General features: G+C 51.5%; 5 protein-coding genes across 5 annotated transcripts; 1 reads left to right on the top strand and 4 right to left on the bottom strand.

The window, feature by feature from the left end:
• Positions 1–869: 869 nt before the first annotated feature.
• On the bottom strand, positions 870–2230 carry BROUX77_000460 (uncharacterized protein; the record flags this gene model as incomplete). The annotated part of the gene is made up of 2 exons (XM_073749378.1): positions 870–1618; positions 1975–2230. 2 exons carry the CDS (start codon positions 2228–2230, stop codon positions 870–872), a joined length of 1005 nt encoding a protein of 334 aa, XP_073608697.1.
• A 626-nt stretch (positions 2231–2856) lies between these two features.
• BROUX77_000459 (uncharacterized protein) lies at positions 2857–6041 on the bottom strand (the record flags this gene model as incomplete). Its single annotated transcript, XM_073749366.1, has 3 exons — positions 2857–3438; positions 3510–5614; positions 5717–6041. The coding sequence occupies 3 exons, from the start codon at positions 6039–6041 to the stop codon at positions 2857–2859; spliced, it is 3012 nt and encodes a 1003-aa protein (XP_073608696.1).
• An 864-nt stretch (positions 6042–6905) lies between these two features.
• Positions 6906–9926, bottom strand: BROUX77_000458 (uncharacterized protein; the record flags this gene model as incomplete). The annotated part of the gene is made up of 8 exons (XM_073749355.1): positions 6906–6992; positions 7077–8014; positions 8077–8181; positions 8278–8305; positions 8500–8527; positions 8593–9678; positions 9755–9808; positions 9868–9926. 8 exons carry the CDS (start codon positions 9924–9926, stop codon positions 6906–6908), a joined length of 2385 nt encoding a protein of 794 aa, XP_073608695.1.
• A 4628-nt stretch (positions 9927–14554) lies between these two features.
• Positions 14555–16488, bottom strand: BROUX77_000457 (uncharacterized protein; the record flags this gene model as incomplete). The annotated part of the gene is made up of 2 exons (XM_073749344.1): positions 14555–14692; positions 14761–16488. The coding sequence occupies 2 exons, from the start codon at positions 16486–16488 to the stop codon at positions 14555–14557; spliced, it is 1866 nt and encodes a 621-aa protein (XP_073608694.1).
• A 351-nt stretch (positions 16489–16839) lies between these two features.
• On the top strand, positions 16840–18603 carry BROUX77_000456 (uncharacterized protein; the record flags this gene model as incomplete). Its single annotated transcript, XM_073749333.1, has 1 exon — positions 16840–18603. The coding sequence occupies one exon, from the start codon at positions 16840–16842 to the stop codon at positions 18601–18603; it is 1764 nt and encodes a 587-aa protein (XP_073608693.1).
• Between the last annotated feature and the right edge of the window lie 378 nt (positions 18604–18981).

Below are 18981 nucleotides of genomic sequence, written 5' to 3'. Positions count from 1 at the left end.
GGCCTCGGGTCCGACATAAAAAGAATGCTCAAAAGACTCAGGACACTATCCTGCTCGACTGAGCGAGTCGGAAGTGCCTCTTCTCCATTGCGTAATCTGGGAATCGAACCCAGGGCTAATCGAAATCATTGCTTGATGGCAACGATTAATGTTACCACTACACCAATTACGCGGTAGAACTTGTTTGCTGAGTTGTAGCGCTGCTATCTCATATTATAAAAAACCGTATGTACGGTCACGATATGTTTGCCAGGAAAGATACATTGTACCGCCAGCTTTGAGCCGATGACATCAGCCCGGTAACCTTGATTCTCTGGTGAAGAGGCTTCGTTAGTATCCGGAAGACGTAGTAGATCCGAGAGGTCCTTGTCGACACTGGAACTCTCGGACAGGCTGCCTGCAACATGCCTCTGTATATGTTGAAGTTCAGGGTCTTCACTGGGTGGAACTCGGCATCTTAGTAAATCTCTATCAGTCTCTAGATATCCAATGAGTTGCGAATTTTGCAAAATGGGCTCATGCCTAGCAGACTATGGCAAATACAATCAAGCAAGGCAATATAGAGGGATCACACATGGAGTTACACACAAGCCTGATAATCCTAGTGGCACAAATACACGCCCCTTGAGTATCCTAGCTGTTCTGAGCCACTTAGAACACTAAGACAAACATGCCAAGCCACCCTGAAAACAATGAGACCCGACTTGTAAGTGTTCGATAATACGGTATTATAAAGGGCCAAGCATTCCCAACAAGCTCCATAGTCTAGTCTATACAACCCGTGCGGTCTAACTATCACCTTGGGCCCATCTATACAAATCCGTCTCACTCCTGCCTGGGCCAGAATATTTCAGCTCCGGGTCATCCATCTACAGCTTACCGACCTTCTTGGTAAGCTCCTCAATAGTAGTGTTGTACACCTCCTCAGGCGAGGGGCTAGAGTCAATGTGCACGACTCTGCCGCTGCCTCTGAAGTTCTCGACAACAGGCATGCTAGTTTCGATAAAGGTCCTGAAGCGCTTGCGGATGCTCTCAATGTTATCGTCTGCTCTGCCGCTAGTCTTACCGCGCTCAAGCAGACGACGCTCGAGCTCTTTCTCGGGGCACTCAAAGAACAGGACCAGCTTAGCCGGGCAGACCGACTCCTCAAACTTGACGGCCTGGTCCATCTTGCGCGGGAACCCGTCAATCAGGAAGCGGCCCTTCTTCTCGGCGCCCATGGTCTCGGTCATGGCGTTTTCGAGCAGCTTAATGGTCACCTCCATGGGCACGATCTGGCCGTTCTTGATGTAGTCGCGGATCAGATCGCCAAACTGCGAGCCGGGCCGGTCCTGCTCGGCGCGCAGCAGGTCGCCGGCCGACAGGTGCGTGAAGCCGTACTCGGACACGAGCCGCGCGCACTGCGTGCCCTTGCCGGCGCCGGGGCCGCCGAGCACAAAGAAGACAGTCACGTCAGCGGGGTCAAAGGCCGGCGAGTCGGCGGTGGCGGCGGGTGGAACAGCTGTCGTGGTCGGCTCGGGAGCGGGTAATTCTTCGGGAGGGGCGGCTGCGGTCACGGCAGCTGCGGCGGCGGCGGCACGTTCGGCGGCCATCTTGGCTCGTTGCTGCTGGGCGAGATCTGTAGATTTGAGAAAGAGAAAGAAAAACTTGTCAGTCGTGTGTTGGGCAGACGATGGAGAATAGTGCGCGTGTGGCAATTTAAGCGCGGAGAGCTTGGAGGAGAGGGAAAGAGAAAAACACAGCTGCTGCCGACCGATTCCGAAGATGTGCCCCAAATGGTACGTCAAAAAAGTGGCCAGTCCATGCAACAATGACACGAGGTAGTGTCGCACGTGCTACACCCAACCAGACCAGCTCAGAGGCAACGCAAGGCCGACAGAGGAAAGCCATTGGCCAGCTCGGGAACATCCACCAGGACTCAAAGGCCAGCGGCAGCAGCCGCAATCCCCACAGCGCCGCGGGCAGTTTTCGTACCTTTGCGGCTGTTCACAAGCATCATGTACGCGCCGGTTCCAAGCACCACCACGCCGAGAAACGGCAGGACGCTCATGCCGTTGTTCTTCTTGGGCGACGGCGGCGGCGGCGGCGGCGCGCCCGCAGACGAGTATGCGCGGCGAGCAATGGTCGCCACATGGTTGCGCGTAGCCGGCTGCGAAGCTCGGCTGGCGGCGGCGGCGGCGGAGGAGGAGGACCGGGCCGCGGTGGTGAAGGCTGTTCTGAAGGACAACATTTCTTTTTTTTTTATCTCGGGAGAGAAACTGTCGATTCGGATCGGGAAATTCGGGGTTGGGGGTCGAGGTCTGAGGTACACGAAATACAAAAAAAGAAAAGAAAAAGGAAACAAGCCAGGTGGTAGCAATAAGGCTGAATTGGAAATGCACAAGGTGAAGCTCAAGAATCAGCGTAGCTCTAAGCTAAGAGCAAGAACCCACATGCAGCAACAGGAGACAGAACACTGAAGGCCAGCACTGATTAAACGTCGAGGCCTGAGAACAAGGGTTGCAAAAAGGGAGCTGCTTGACTTGTACTAAATCTCCGCTGGGCGTGTTCTTCCGACGCCTGCAACAGCATCAGTGCGCTCTTAGTGAATTGGTCCCTTTAATTTCATCACTAAAGCCGCCACTAACAGCAAAAAGATTCAGGATGGTGGTGATAGCTCGAGGGCCATAAGTATCAACACGGCCTTAACCCTACTGATGCCTTTCTAACCCTGTCGACGTTACTCCTGACGACGGCAGACTCAAGAAATGCGACGCAAAGCAACATATTGAAGATATCTCGTAGAATCATGTCCATCCCACCGCCCCCAAATTACCTTCTCATCACACATCCTGGCCCTCTCATTTTCTCCCCGTTTTAGATAGCTCCCGTCGTCCGTCTCACCGATCTGCGCGCACCCTCGCCCATCACCACCATTGCGCCCTCCATCTCGAGCGCACGCATGCACTCATTAAAGTCCGATGTCTCGACAGGCACATTGACGCTCTCACCTAGCTTGCGGAAGACCTCTGACCAGCGGACCGTGTTGCCGGCAGCCGTCAGCTCGTCAATGACGCCCAGGATGGCCATCTTCATGTCCTCCTTCATGCGGCGGTCGGCTGAGCTGGTGCCCTCGGTCAGCAGACTCATGTCGATACGGCCCTGTGAGTCGGTAGCGGCTGTTTTGAGCGCCGACTTGATTAAGCGGTATGCTTCTAGCACATCGTCGCGCGTGACTTCGAGCGATAGGCGCATCTTGGCGTGTGCCTCAGACAGACGAATCATTGACTCAAGCTGACGGGTGGTGGCTGTGATACGCTTCTCAGCCGCACGGACATCTTGGCCTAGCTTGCGCATTTCAACATAGGCATTGGTGAGTTCTTCGGCGGCGGCATCCGTGATCTTGGGGTGGATGTTGCTCCGGGCATAGGAGATGTACATGGTCAAGAACTCCACAGGCTTTTGAAAAAGTTAGTATGCGTCTCGCCGGGAAGAATTCACAGGAACAAAACAAACAAACAAAAACTTACCATGATTTCGTTGTCGGTGGGCGCGTGGTCCGGACTGTCCTCCAAGTACAGCGACAAAATGTGCTTGGCCAAGCGACGATCAGTCTTGTCATCAGGGCGATCCAAAATGAGATAGACAAGATCAAAACGCGATAACAGCGTAGGCGGCAAGTCAATGTTTTGCGGCACAGGAATATCGGGATTGTAGCGACTGCCAATGGGGTTGGCTGAGGCGAGAATACTCGTGCGAGCATTCAGAGTAGTGATGATACCAGCCTTTGCGACGGAGACAGTCTGCTGTTCCATGACTTCATGCAGAACGGAGCGTGTAGACTCGCTCATCTTGTCAAATTCATCGATGCAGCATACACCGCCATCAGACAAAACGAGAGCGCCAGACTCGAGAACCAGCTGACGAGTTTCAGGGTCACGCGTCACATACGCTGTCAAACCGACAGCGGAAGACCCCTTGCCACTGGTGTACACACCACGGGGTGCGATTTTGTGAACATAGCCGAGCATTTGAGACTTGGATGTTGACGGATCACCGCAAAGCAGAATGTTGATGTCACCACGGTATCTGGGGCTACCGCCCTTGGTGAATGTTTTGTTCGTGCCACCAAATAGCTGGAGCAGAATTCCCTTTTTAACATCTTCCATTTCATAGATTGAGGGGGCTAGTGAGCGAGAAAGGATTTCGTAAATGTCTGGCTTGACCGAAGCTTCAAGGATCTGGCGCTCTTCCTCTGGAGTGATCTTGCGCGTTTCGGGTATGCTAGGGTTTGCCTCGGTTGGCTGGCCGTCGTCGCCAGTGTCCAGGAGTAGCGTTGACTGATCAATGCCCATGCGCTTCTTGTCAACCTTTTGTGCATGGACAGCATCAACATACGTCTTATGGACGCTCTTGACAGCACGTTGACGAGGGTTCACTCGTACAGGGCTAGCTCTGTAGATGCCGGTGATGACAACTCGATCACCAGCCTTGCAAATATCAACCATGTCACGGTAAACCATGACGGAGACAGAGTGAGGAGTTTGGCCCGCAGGGACGTCATCGGGGGTCTCTTGCAGCTTGAGGATTTGCTTGTCCTCGAATGTGCAGCGGTTGTGCTGAATTTGCATCGAGTTCTTTGCCTCGCAACTGTTGTTGGGACATTCAGTCGGCTCCGTAATGCGGCCTCTTTCGTTGTATGCTGAATGACAGCTGCCACAGACGTCACACTTGAAAAGCGCCGTCTTCATGTCAGGAATAACGGGTGTGGCACGGATCACTAGGCCCTTGATAGTGATCATCTTATCGATGTCCGAAGGGTTAAGAGAGCGCATGTTGGTGATGGTATCCATGCCGTACATGCGGACTTGATATTGGGCTTCCTGCGCAATCTCTTCCATTGACTTTTGGCGCCTATCCTGGGCGGGACCGGGAGTCGAAGCAAACTCGGAATCAAGCTCGCTGTTAGGCGTGGCAGCAGGCATATTGGCCTGGTTTTGGTAGCGCTCTCTTGCCCGTTTCTGGTCCTCTTGCGCAGCCAGGCTAACCATAATATCTCTAATGCCCTGATCAAAAATTGGCACCATTTCCTGGGGGTAGTGAATGACTTGCTGTGCCAAGCTCTCAAATCCAGGGAAGCAGTTGATATCTGAGATGCTGACCGGCAGAGTCTGGACACCCATCTCCAGCATCAGAAGCATATCCTCGCGGTAGCAGGGGTCGTTTGCACCCGGGGTCTCGGCAATCTCAGCGTCCGTCATGCCATCTCTGATCATGCGCATTCTGGGCGTGAAGTCCATCAGGAACTGGTGCACACGCGATCTCGTCAGTTCCAGGTTGATGGTCGTACCCCAAATGAGCGCATTGTTGCCGGTGTTGTTGTTTTCGGCTTCCGAGTGCAGGAGTGGCGTCTGTCCGGGAGTTGAGGGGGGCATGAACGGCGTGCTTCCGGGCACCGGGCGAGGCTGCTGGCCAAACGAGGCCGGCGGCTCCTGGCGCACATGCCTCCGAGAGTCGTGGCCAAAGTCGCTATCCTGAGACACAAACAAACCGCTTGCATCGCTGTGCAGCTCCGACTGCTGGCGGATCGAGCGGCCAGGACTCGAACTGGCAGGGTAGGCGACAGGAGAAGAATCTAGACGGCGAGCAAAACAGGCAAGGTGTCAGCAAGAACTCGAAACGAAGCTGGCCCGTCACATGTGGTGAGCATCCTGGGTTTGGCAGTGAGTTCACATACCACGAATCGTACGCATCTGGCTTGCCCGCGGTGTCCGTTCGCCCATGCTCTGAGAGTCAGTCATCTGGCGCATAGGCGAGCTGGGCATGACCCCACCACCGGCCACGGTGCTCTGGCTATCACCGGCCAGAGGCGATGACGGGCCAGCGCCCATGGGCGCTGGTGACGACTGGTAAAACATGGGGCTGGAGGCGAGGTGCGAGGGAAGCCGAGGCGTGTCAGCGGCATCAGACGGGGTGCCGGCCAGCGGCGAGCTCGGCTGGACGGGGTTCAGGCTGCTGTTCCGGCCGGAGCGGCGCGGGGTGCGGTCGTTGTTAGACGACATGGTGTAGGTGTCTGTTCAGGCCAACAGTCGCCGAAAGCAAGGCTCGGATTTCAAATAAGGGGTAGGCCGGTAGGAAAGGCGTTTTGTCGAGTATGATGCGAGCAAGCAAAAGGGTTTTCAAGGGTTCCTTCGATCGGGAACACGCAATGCGAGTTTGGTGGCTCGTGGCTTATCTGAAGTTTTGGTTGAGGGGCAATAAAACGACAAGGGCTCCAACGAACGCGTGAAGAGGGGCCAAAACAAGGCCTAAAGACGCGTTTTCCACTTTACGCGCAAGTCCGTGCGATAAGAGACATCAGGCACTGTTGCTTGTTGATTGTGACAACACCAACGAGAATTGTTTCTTTACCAGCACGAATCGTTTTAAGTGGATGGCGTATTGATAGAACATTAATAGGGTTGAGAAAAAGAGCGTTGGGAGCTCCGTCTTTTTCATGCATCTTCTTTCCATGACAAAATCACAGCAACACTATCAACAGACCACTCTAGAACTACTGCATTAACGCTATTTTTACGAGGGATTGCTATGTAGTTATGTGAGGTTGCATCAAGAATTGAAGTTTAAATAAATCACAATCTTATAGTTATCCTAAATGAGCAAAAAGAACCACAGTTCCCATTCAACAACCCACCAAGCATGCAAGGCCAGTGATACATCATTGGCAATGGACACATCTAACGAGATGAGCCCATGGAACAGAAACAAAACGATCTTTGACAAACAAGTTGCTATATGTGTAGTGTAGCTATGGAGATAACAAGGTATCTGGCCATAGAAACCACCGCAATCATGAGACGAAATAGGTAGAAAACCCATGGGATACTCGGGTCATGAGAGCTTGGCTGACTAGGTGAAGATTGAGGTTATCCAATGAACTCGTTCTTCAAAAGAGTTTCCCAAGGTTTATTGAGCTGCCAGACCTTAACCAACAGTTTCCGTGCTTGTGACACCTGTAGTTGTATGGACGCATGGTTAGTATACATGTTGTGTTATTCGCGTGAGTGGAAATGTTTCGTCAAGTCTGTTTGACCTACCTGCTTCATGCCGTGCGCTTCGATCTTATCAAAGCGCCGGGTAATTTCACATTTGTCCGCTTCTCGGATAGTATTGCAGCCAGCGGTAAACATGGGAAACAGAATTCCCATTTCTCCCGTCGTGCCGGGGCGAACAATTTTCATGCATTTGACGATGCCGTTGACTGCGTTCATCACATCATTGTGCTCTTTCGGCTTGCCGAGCGCCCGCTGGTGCAGATGCACCAGCGCAGCCCAGTGAAATGCTTCATTGATGGCAATGATTTCTGCTTTGCTCATGGTGTCGACGGTTTCGGGCCGGATGTGACTACACGCAAAAGGGTTGCATTTAAGGCTTTGATGAATGGCGTTGTCGAGCTCCTCAGCAGCTTCAATAGTTTCCTGGTCGGGACGCCAGTCGGGCCTGATGGCGCGGTTTTCCGTGATGCGGCTCGAATCACTTTTGCGGCATAAGTTGGAAACTCTAGCCAGGAGACGAATGCAGCGTACAGTGAACCCTGTAATGCAGTTGATTTCATCGAGGCTGTCCTTTTGGTCATCGACAATGCGGTCGTAGTGCTTGACCCATTTGGATGGGTCCTCGTGAGTCCAAGGTCCCCCACTAAGGCTTCCAAGGATATCCAGGTATACAAACCAACTCCATAGAAAGCCACAACACTCGCCTTCTTTGGTCTTTGTATCCAAACGCCAAAAGGTTTTATCTTCCATCATGCTTCGAGCAGCAAGAAGATGCGTTTGCCAGCCTATTTGGGAGCCAAATACTTTGGGAGATATTATCTCCAAAGAAGCAAGTATTATGGCGGAAGCGAGGTTGGCAACGGACTTCCGAGCGTTGTTGGAGTGAAGATTGTTATTTACATTCGGAATGACAGTGGTGATCCATTTCGCCATTCGAATTCCTGGTTCAGTGTAACCTATGGCGCGGGCACGGTGAGAAGCTATTACATTGCGTGTTAGATTGAGCATGCTTTTGCCGGCCAAGTCGGAGACTGTGACATACCTGAATATGCCAGGAGAAGACGAAGTAGATGGGGCTCTGCAACAGCGATTTCTGGTAAAACATGACGATAAGGGTTACGCTCAGCATCGTCATAAGGCATAAGAACTACAAAAAGGGACAATGTTAGCTTGTGAGTTTTTTGTCTAAAGAGATTTCAAGTACGTGTAGACGGATGATGATGATGATGACCATGTAACTTACCCTTTGCAGTATGGTTAAGAAAGTGGTGCTAGAAGTTGAGTAAGTTAATGTTAGTTTTAAGATGTTAATAAACGAGACGTGTTGGTCTGATCTCTTCATCCGGGTATTCAGTTGATTAAGATGAAGAGGGGAGGTGTCTCACAAAATACTATAAGTCAGACAGCAAGTTAGCAATTGGTAGTCCGTGGTCCTCGGGTCACTTGATATGGAAGAGAAACTTACAAGTAAATGCCATGGGTTTTCAGCAAGCCTTGAGAATGGATTGGTCATTAGCACTTCATTTTGGTCTTGGCTGTGGGGTGAGATGACACTTACAGGCTAGGAAGAGGCATATACTTGCGCGGAATGACGATGGCAACAGGCTTTTTGTAATAGTCAGTGGCTGGTGAAGCGACAGGGCACCAAGCTGACGACACAGAAAGATCATCCGGATTCAAAGGACTCCCGGCCTTGAAATCGTCGTTGGGTAACTCTGGGGAAATGGCGACGGGGTCATTGTCGATTTCAAGGTCACAATCCTTTCTGCCCAAGTCATACCCAAAGAGGAAAGCTTGTTCAATTGGCAGTTGGGCAAGCTTAGCCTCATCCCATAAATGAGCTTCACTGAACTTGACTGAAATATGGGGAGGGTGGGGCATTTCGGGATATGCGAAGGATTCTTCTCTTGAACACAAAAGGGAGCTGACATCAACTCGTGAAACGTGAGATTGTGACAATGGCGAGAGGGCCGAGGAGCGGGCGTTGATCGGGTGAAAGTCTTCGTCACTACAGGAGCTGCTTTGCGCCGGGGTTCCTGGAGAATTTTCGTCAAGGCTCTCAAGGAAGCTGGGGCTCTGTGAGCTGGTTGCCGATGGCTGACGTGGGGGATAGAATGGATCGGCATGCTGCGATAGAGCAGTTGGCGCTGAGAAGCGTAAGTCATTTTTCTGGGGTTGGAAGGCGGGAAATTGGTCATGCTGTCGGTAGTTGAGACGCGAAGGAGTGACTTTTTCGGTGGGATTCTGAGCAGAATAAGAGGGCTTTGGCGGGAGTTGGTGGGTTTTGGGTGATGTATTGAAGTTAAGAGACATCTGGAAAGATGTACATGGGGCCCCAGAGTCTTGCGAGCCAAGAAGCTGAGCTTGGTGAAATGTGTGGTTCTGTCGAGGCTGCGGCGGGGCCTGGCGTGGCGATTCTCTGGTCTGAGCAAAGGTGATTGACTTCCCCGATAAGGACATGGAGGCGTTGTTGTATTTCACAGGTTGTGGCTGTTGGTATATGGCAAGGGAGCCATCGCGATGATTTGCAGGCGCTCTGGTACTCAAGCTGTTTTCATGAATGGGGGCAGGCACATTTTTTGCCCTCTTATTGTCCCAATTGAGGCGAATGCTGTAGTCACAACTCTCTTCATTTCTTTCGCAGCTAGAGACGATTGTCAGTAACATGGAGAACTGGTATGATGTGAATATTGGGGTAGATGGCGGGAACAGGCGCTTACTTCCTGCAGTGGGGCCGGGCCTCATCGCACTTGATCTTGCGCCTTTTACACGGCCTGGACAATGTGTTAGTATGGGCGTCAGATGTGACGAGGTTGTGCATTCGGGATCTTACCAGCAGCCAGTGCGGCTTCGCCTTTTTGGCTCGGTGCCGGGCCTCCTCGGACGCGGCATTGTGGGTAAATACCAGGGCGGTGGCCCGGGCAACGGACGGGCCGAGCGATGGGGCCTTGGGCGGTGGTGGATGGGGACCCGTGATACCAGAGACAGTGGGATGTGGCCAAGGAGAGCGCAGGGCAGGGCAGGGCAGCGTGGTGTGGTGTGGTGTGGTGTAGTATGATGCGGTATCAGTAGCACATGCGTGGACCAGTGCTGAAAAATAAGCTGCCAGGAGCTTGTCAGTGCGGGCTCTGTAATGCGATACAGCGGAGAGTGTCTTGGTCCTGGTGGATGGATTATATCAACCAAGTGCTGTGTGACGTGGGCGTTCGCAGGGTTGAGTCAGGATAGATTCAAGAAATGTGATGGCCACGGCTGCGAAGGCTGGGAGAAGAAAGAAGGTCGGCGGTTGCGTGCGTGCAAAAACGCGGACAAAAGTCCTAGTGAGAGGGCGGGGTCTGGTGGTGTAGAAGTTCTTGTGAGAGAAAAAAAAAAAGAAGTCGTCACTGTCACTGGCTTGCAGACTTGCAGCTGCAGGCATGGAGCGTGGCAGGGTTTTTTTTTTCTTTTGTTTTTTTTTTTTTCGATGTGACAAATGCACAAGGACGAATGGATATCTGGAAACAAGGACGGAGATTTTCTGGGCGCTTCTCTTGCTGCAACGACAGAAAAGAACGGGACTGGCTGATGGAGGGTGTTTATATGCACTGGCGGGAATCAAGCAAACCGGGCCGTGATTCGACACCAACATAAGGGATGGATATCAAGGTCAGGAGAGCATGGACCTGGACCTGCAACAAGAAGAAACAAAACGTCTTGCGGCCTAGGGCCAGGCCATTGCTGCAAACGCAAACAGAGCTGCATCAGGGCTTGCGGCTTCGCTGAGGGGGCATGGGGTGTGCTTAACTGGGCTGGGAAGCAGAAAGAGAATAGAAAGAATCATGGCAGTGGTTTGGGCGTCATTGAGGCTTCGAACAAAGGCAGGCTCATCTGTACATAATTGCATACATAACTAATACACATGTATGTATGTACGCATGTATGTACAAATGTGCATACATTCAGGCTGACTGGGGGACGGGGGTGACTTGGTCGTGCAGATGCAAGGAAGCGAGAAAAAAGAAAGGATGCTGGTGACAGGCGGCAAACAATAGAGCTACAGGCGGCGGGATAGACCCTGATGGTCGCAAACGGACCGGGGATGCCCGCCTGAAAAGTCAGGTTGGCAAGCCTGAAAGCCGGCACGAGCCAAACGAACAGGGCAGAGGTTGCGTGTGTTTGACAGTGCTTGCATTGGTAGTTAGTTAGTTGGTTGACTATTTAGTTAGTTAGTTGGCTGGCTGGCTGACTGGCTGATAGTCGAGCCAAGTGCTCTAGTGATCCTTTTGCTTGTGGTGGGGTGAGTTACTTGGAGTAACTACGTGCATGGTTACCTGTGGTTATTCTATTCCGACAGTGGCCTGCCTCCCACCTTCCCCTCCGAACTTGTCTCCTCCTTGTGGCTCATGTCACGTGTCACATGTCATGCCCCGTTGATAATTATCACCACTATCTGATACACCATACGCTCCAAGTTCCAAGCTCACATCCATCAGCCAAGATCGATTTCATCACGGGTGAGTTCCCCGTTATGATGGAGTCTGTGGGAAGAAAGTACTGGCACAACCATGAGACCAACCAAGAGAACGGGGGGAAGTCAGTCTTTGACACAATAATGCCATGTCTACAGGCACAAGTACGAGTGCTACCTTGGGATGTGGTCAGCATCAACTTGCTGCTATTAGATAAGACTTCATGCATAAGTAGATGAGATTTCCAGTCACACCTCATGCACCGGCTTTGTTCAAGCCGCTGAGCCTTCAGGGAAGAGAAGAGGCCCTGTTGTTGACAACCCTTTCAATTCTTTGGGCGTCTACCCAGGGACATGACATAACTATGGTCACTAGTTTTTGCGTGCCGTGATGTTGGGCTGTGACGCTGCCGCCCATTGTTTGTGCTTACAAGCCTTGTCTAGCTCCTGAACCGGTCAGTACAATTAGAACAAAGGGCGGATCATCTGGCTAAGCCAATCGACTGTGCCCAACTAACTAGTTAGTAATTTGCATTGTTCGCCAGTATTGAATTAGTAGGGCAGAAGAACAGCATATCATATCCATACATCTTGTACTCATCGGCCGCAGGCCAAACCTGCAGGCCAGTAACTCGTCATGTAACTATACTCATTCAATCCTGCAATACCTGCCACTCCATGTATTGTATCAGCCTGTCATCCATGCTTTCTAGGAGCGCAGTTCAGATGGTACAAGTAGATGTGTAGCCAATCTGCGGACATGTCACGCAATGTCGTGTTATCCAAGCTCAAAAAGAAAACGGCTCGGTGCCAGCTCCGTCAATGCCAGAGAATAAATACAACCACACTTTCTGTTGTGTGCTCGCTTCTTGTACATAGAAGTACCCTCCCTCCCTTCCCTGTCAGTACAGTACAGATGCTCATGTGGGTGCCATTTCCGCATGGCCCGCCTCTTGTGACATTCAGCACGACGCTGATGTACACAGAAAGTGGTCTGAGAGCCCGGAAGAAAGAAAGAAAAAGAGCAAGAGAGAGAGAGAGCCAGAGTGCGAGCAAAAGAAAGAGAACCAGGACTGTCCCAACATCTCAACCAGACATCATGTCGCATCTCTGGGGACACAACAGAATGAGGCAATAATTTGTGCCCGACGGTCGTCGAGATCTGCCCGCAAAGAGCAACCAAAACTATACTATACAGACCCTCGCACTAACGCACACAAACAAGGAACCTCGAGCTCAAGGGCAACTAGGAGCCAGTGACGTAATGAGGAGCTTGGATTTTCTTGCTCAATGCACAGAACATGCATACTGGCAGGGTACCTCCATGTTGCGATGTGGCTTCTCACGCTGTCTCATGGGCCTCCAGGTTAATCGATGTTTTTATTATCCGTGCTAGCGCCTTCCAGCTGCACCGCAGCTTCGACGCATGTAGGGAGCGTCATGTATGTATGTACTGTACTTTCACCTCTGCCATGCTTGACGTCCATGCCCCTGTGTAGATGGTGTAGTGTGTGTCTCTCTCCGTTTCTGTTAGGGCTGGCTGCATTATCTTGGCTGGACGCTTTACAGATTTCTATATCGCTGTGTACAAGTACAGGGCTGCCATGGTAGCTATTGCGTGCCCATTCTGGGTCTTATAAGTCGGGCCAATCTACACGATCTTCGAGGACAAAGGATGATGCAAGCCCAGTCTTCTGCTGCCGCTCTGTTCTGTAAATAGCGTCTTGTCTTTGTTTTTCTTTTCTCGGGCATTGACACACCAACGGGCTTCGGCCTGATTGTCTCAAGGGTTACATCGTAGAAACACGAGGAATATCCGTAGATGCTGGCAGGACAAACAAGGGATTTGACGCTGGCATCCTGTGGCCAACCTTTTCGCTGAGCCCGTTTTCTATTGGCGTTGAAGCTTGGCAAGCGAGGAAAAGAAAAGAAAACAGCCGTGTGTGAACTGAGCTGCACCGCCATTCCCATAGCCTACCAAATCTTTCTGTTGCTGTAAAAGTACAGGCCTTTGTGTACGAAGAGGCGCTGGATCGCCATCGACCATCTCACAAGTTCCTGTCAAATCTGATAACACAGATACCCGTCCGATCTCGCCGTCTGTGCAAGTACAAGTACCTGTAGCCCTAAAGCTATGTTATGTATGTGTATGTGTGTGTGTGTGTGTGTCTATCAAGATATGATACAGTGGCTCACCCCTCCTGAAGCCCCGGCTTATGTAGTACATACATACACATATGTATGTATGTATGTACACATGCACAGGTCTTACTACACTCGAAGCCCATTACCCGGTTTTCAGACACTCTTCATCTAGCCCGTAGTTCGGCAATCCTGTGACATCCTGTGTCCAGTACCGCTCTCCTGTGACAGCGCCACTCGGCCTAACTTAGATCTCCTTGGGCCTTAGTTGTTGGACCACACACACATACATGTCATCTTTAAGACCGGGAACAAAGAGCGTCAGATAATGAAGCGGGCCTCTCTCACTGCATGTGCATGCCATGTAGACTTGCGTGAGAGTAAATACTTGTATACAAGATGTGCGGCTTGTTTCTGTAGCCAGTCTCCATGTCTGATTGAAGCGCCTTGTGTTCAGGGCGTGGGTCGAGAGATAGCAAATACGGCAAAGGCGTCTGGTCTGATTGTGTTCTTTTTTTATCACTGGCAGTATAAATTGATTCTCCCACCACATGTGCCCTACCTGATGTTTAAGCTAAATAGGTAGTTATGGGGCTTTCTGTAAGTGTCTCGTTCCAAGCTGGCGCCAGACGCAATCTTCAGTCCCCTTATTCCGTGACTCACCTGCCAAGCCGGCCATGCCTTTGAGCATGCCCAAGGTGCTTTATCCCCTGCCAATTAATACCTGCCAGACAAACGGGACAAAGACAACCCCATGAACTAACAGCCCTGTTTTCCCCGGCGGTTGGTCTTGAAAGTTTCATGGCCTGAAACTATGTATGTGTTCCGGAAGAAAGGCCCTTGGCCAACGACATTAGCTATACAGCAAAAGGGTGCTATGGACATGGAAGTGCTGTTGGAAAATAGAGCATCGGTGAGAACGACACCTTGCTCACATAATGTCAATGTTTAGGATCTTAATGTCGTCCATGGGCTTTTCCTTGTGTGTCCGGGTCTTCTCAATCTTTCGAATCACATCAAGGCCCTGCGTCGCCCGGCCAAATATGGTATGTTTTCCATCCAACCACGGCTACATGGTCCCGTCAGGTTAGCTGCGTCATTTATCTGCAAATATTCCAAGGCGGGGAAGCAACTTACTGTCTTGTCTGTTGTGATGAAGAATTGGCTGCCGTTGGTGTTTGGCCCTGCGTTGGCCATGCTGACCGTAAAAGGACGGTCGTGCTTAAGTGTACTGAATTCGTCTTCAAACTCCGTCCCCCAAATACTCTCGCCGCCTGTACCGTCGCCCAATGGATCGCCACACTGGATCATAAAGTTCTCAATGACACGATGGAAGATGGTATTGTTGTAGTATCCCGACTTTGAGTGCCCAACAAAGTTTTCCACAGCCTTGGGGGCCACATCAGGAAACAGTCGGATCTGGATATCACCAAAGGTGGTGTGGATAATGGCAGCGTTGCCAGACTGTGCCTTGCGCTCTTGTTCGGCCTTGGCCTTTGCATTGATTATTGTTGGCTTTTCGTTCTGGACGTCACGCGTCGACTTGGAAATGTCTGTCTCGTTCGTAAACATGAAGAACCGGATTTTGTTGATTCCCGTGACGAATAATATAGGGTCACGGGTCTCAGATTCTTGTAGCAGCGGGTTGCTAGAAGCGCCCATCTCAACTGTTGTAATACCCTTTTTTTGAGGCTGTCCTTGATAGATTGCAAGATTGAGAGGACGGAAGTTTTCGTCTTTAGCATACGTCTTGACAATCTGGTTGGTGAACGTGTTGACAACCTTGACTCCAGCCACAGACCCGTAGAAGATGAAATGGCCCGACTCGTCAAAGACAACGTTCGCCTTGTTCTTTAGCGCCTCGGATTCAACTTCCCGCTCCGTCGCTAGTCGCCGTCCAAACTCGACACTGTCCAGGCGATCGCTGCCCGAAGCTACTTGCTGCTGGTCCTCGAGCACTTGCAGCGACTCATCGTATACACGCGACAACTTTCCAGTTACAAAGTCGAAAATGCGGATCTTGCGGTCTGGCAAGGAAAAGATAGCAAATTGCTTGCCCGTAGGACTCATGGTCAGCGACACAGGCACTGATTTGGCCTTGCGAAAGTCAAATAGATCTGTCGAAGACTTGAATTCAAAAACAGTATCTGGCTTCTCATAGTTGCCCCCCGGACGCCAGTATTCCACCATCCCTTTGCTATCCGAGGAGATAGCGCAATTGTACACGCCATTGTATGCAATCAATTCTACCGGGCTTCTATGGAGAGACGAGATGGTATGAATGGGCTCAGTCTTGACGCCCCGACCGTCATATATGTGAATGACAGGTTTTGACTCGTCTGAGATAGCCAGAAGGGGAATAGAAGCTCCCTTATTATGTACCCAGCAGAGTGTCCGAGGCGTGTAGCCAAGCTCGACCATGGCAAGCAAGTCAAATGTTATAACGTCAAAGATCTTTAGTGTTTTGTCACTACCGCAAGTTGCGAAGCTACGGCCGTCGTCGCTGACTGACACCGCCCGGATATCAGAAGCGTGAGCCTTGAATTCCTTTACAAATTCAATACCCTGCGAGATCTTCTTCCAGAACTTGACAACGCCATCCACGGAGGATGTGATGAGGAACTCGGTAATGGGCGTCATGGTGACGAATAGCACATTCTCCTTGTGCATGAGGGACTTGGAGTACTTAGGAGACGCAGGCATCGAGGCAATGTAAACTTTTTCGTACTTTAGCGTACGGCGTTTCTTCTTGGGGGCTTCGGACGGCATCTGAGGCCCCATGTCGTCGTCCGAGGAACTATCATCTTCGGTGAGCTGAGAATGATTGCGTTTTGTAAGAGCCTCGTTTTGTTGCGCTTCTGACATGTTCGTGAGGGGCGCTAGGTCAAGATAACAAAGAATTTCGTTCGTGATGGCAGCTTATCTGATTTTGTTTGGCGTGGATGTGAAGCTCAGCTGTTAGTGTGTCGATATTGAGTGGCAAGGCTGAAGCTCTGGTGTAAATATGTGGAGCCTTGTAGAAACAGTCGCTGATAAGCCTTATCGCACCAATGGTGTACAAGTGTCCTACAAAAACTTTTTGAGAAGGCTGATAGACTAAGGAAAAAAAACTTCTATAACGAATAGCAGGCTGTCTAACTTCTCGAGTGCGCCTCATGTTGTTTGTGGATTAACTCACAACAGAGATTTTTACTGCTTGACACAACCCACAGCGCCATGTCTTCCAAAAAGCACCAGGAGCCTGAAGGTGACTCGGAGAAGTATTTCTCTGATTCTGCCGAGTCTGACTTTGGCGGCTTTGACCATGAAACCGAAGACAATGCTTCCAACACCGACCCCGCGACGTTGACCAAGGATGCCATGGAAGAAGAACTTGAACGTCTGGTTCTAGGCAACAGCTCTGGCTTCCGCCGCCAGCTTTTTGACGACCTCGAGGCTGCTGCTACGGCAGAGGCAGGCATGCAGCTTGCTACGATCCCAAAGACCGACGCCGGCGTAGAAGACCTCGACGACTCTGAACTGTTCGATTTTGACTTTGCGCCCACTGGCGAAAAGAAACTGACTGGAACGGCTACCGATAACGAGGCGGCGGCGCCAGCATGGGAAGACAGCGACGATGAGAGAATGACAGTCTCCCTGACTAGCGCTACCCGACTGCGCAAGTTCAGAGTGGCAGGCGAGGATGACACAATTAATGGCGCCGTATACACCGACCGGCTGCGGCAGAGCTACCTGCAGCTAAACCCCAATCCTAAGTGGGCTCAGTTTGGCCAGTCGCAAGCGTCCAAGCGCCGCAGACGGCAGTCAGCTGGTGCCGGAGGCTCGTCAGACTCTGACGCCGACGACGACGAAGAATATGGCGCGATGCCCATTGACAAGTTCCTGCGCAACGCTGGCCAACTGGGAGCTATTGGCTCGGCGAAGCGTCGCAAGCTGCGCCCCGAGGTTCTCGACATCCAGCGCTCGCGTGACATTCCCGATATGCACCGTGGCGCCGTCACCAGTCTTTCGTTCCACCCACATTTCCCTATTCTGCTCTCGTCCAGCCCCTCGTCTATCCTCTTCCTACACCACATTGACCCCCAGGCGCATCCGACGCCTAACCCGCGCCTTACTTCAGTACAAGCCCGCCAGGTTGACGTGCGCCATTCCGAGTTCCGCTACCCTGCTGGTGACAAGGTCGTTTTCGCCGGCCGTCGCAAGTACTTCCATAGCTGGGATCTTGAGTCTGGTCTGGTGCAGAAAACCACGCGTGTATATGGACACAAAGAGGAGCACAAATCGATGGAGCGTTTCAAACTGTCCCCGTGCGGCCGATACATGGGTATTATTGCCTCTACACGCAAAGGCGGTGGTGTCATCAACGTGGTCGACACCAACACTAGCAACTGGCTGGCTGCTGCCCGCCTGGATAGTCGGCATGGTATTGCAGACTTTGCTTGGTGGAGCACTGGCGATGGCATGACAATTCTAGGCCGCGATGGACAAGTTGGAGAGTTTAGCATGGTAGACAAACGATTCCTGGGCCTATGGAGAGACGAGGGCTGTGTTGGTGGTATTGTCTTGGCCCTGGGTGGCCACCAAGGCCCGTCAGAGCTGGGCGAGGATGCGTGGGTGGCAGTCGGGTCTAGCTCGGGCATCACCAACATCTACAGCCGCGGCAACCTCTTTAAACTTGGTGAAGACGGCGAAGTGGTTATCACTCCCAGGCCAACACCTACCAAGGTTTTTGAGCAGCTTGTGACGCCAGTGACAACCATCACATTCTCTCCCGATGGTCAGCTGTTGGCATTTGCCAGCAGAGAAAAGCGCGATGCTCTTCGCCTGGCACACCTACCCAGCTGCACGGTATACCGAAACTGGCCCACGGCCGATACGCCTCTGGGTCGAATCACGGCCGTGTCGTTTGGCTCGGACAGCAAAGTGCTAGCGGTGGGCAACGATAACGGCAAGATCCGGACTTGGGAGATAAGAAATTAGAGAGACAAAATAACGGAGCACAGGCGCATGTTTGCATATGATTTAGATGAGCAGTTTCTGGCGTTTTCTTTTTGCTATGGCGTCAACAATACAAGTACTTCAGGAAATGACGTCGTTCTATCTTATCTTTTTTATCCAACCACATGAAGTGTCGCTAGGATAGACTTGTGAAATCACAAAGTCCTACACGTTGAAGGGCTCCCTGTAGAGAGTTGGCATGTGGCTCATAGGAACTAAAGAAAACGCCTATTCTAAGGTAAGAACTGTGACATGGCCTCCACAGTTCCTTTCGCTCGTGACTCACATGAAGAGAACTATAAATCTCTTCTCTTAGACATGACCACTGGACACTGGCCACCAACCCCGTATATCTGCATG

This window comes from Berkeleyomyces rouxiae (genome assembly GCF_048999995.1).
Source record: "Berkeleyomyces rouxiae strain 22BRR77 chromosome Unknown BrBRR77_ptg000001l, whole genome shotgun sequence".
NCBI lineage: Eukaryota > Fungi > Ascomycota > Sordariomycetes > Microascales > Ceratocystidaceae > Berkeleyomyces > Berkeleyomyces rouxiae.
The sequence above is the reverse complement of the archived record's forward strand: the minus strand, read 5'-3'. Positions and strand labels throughout refer to the sequence as shown.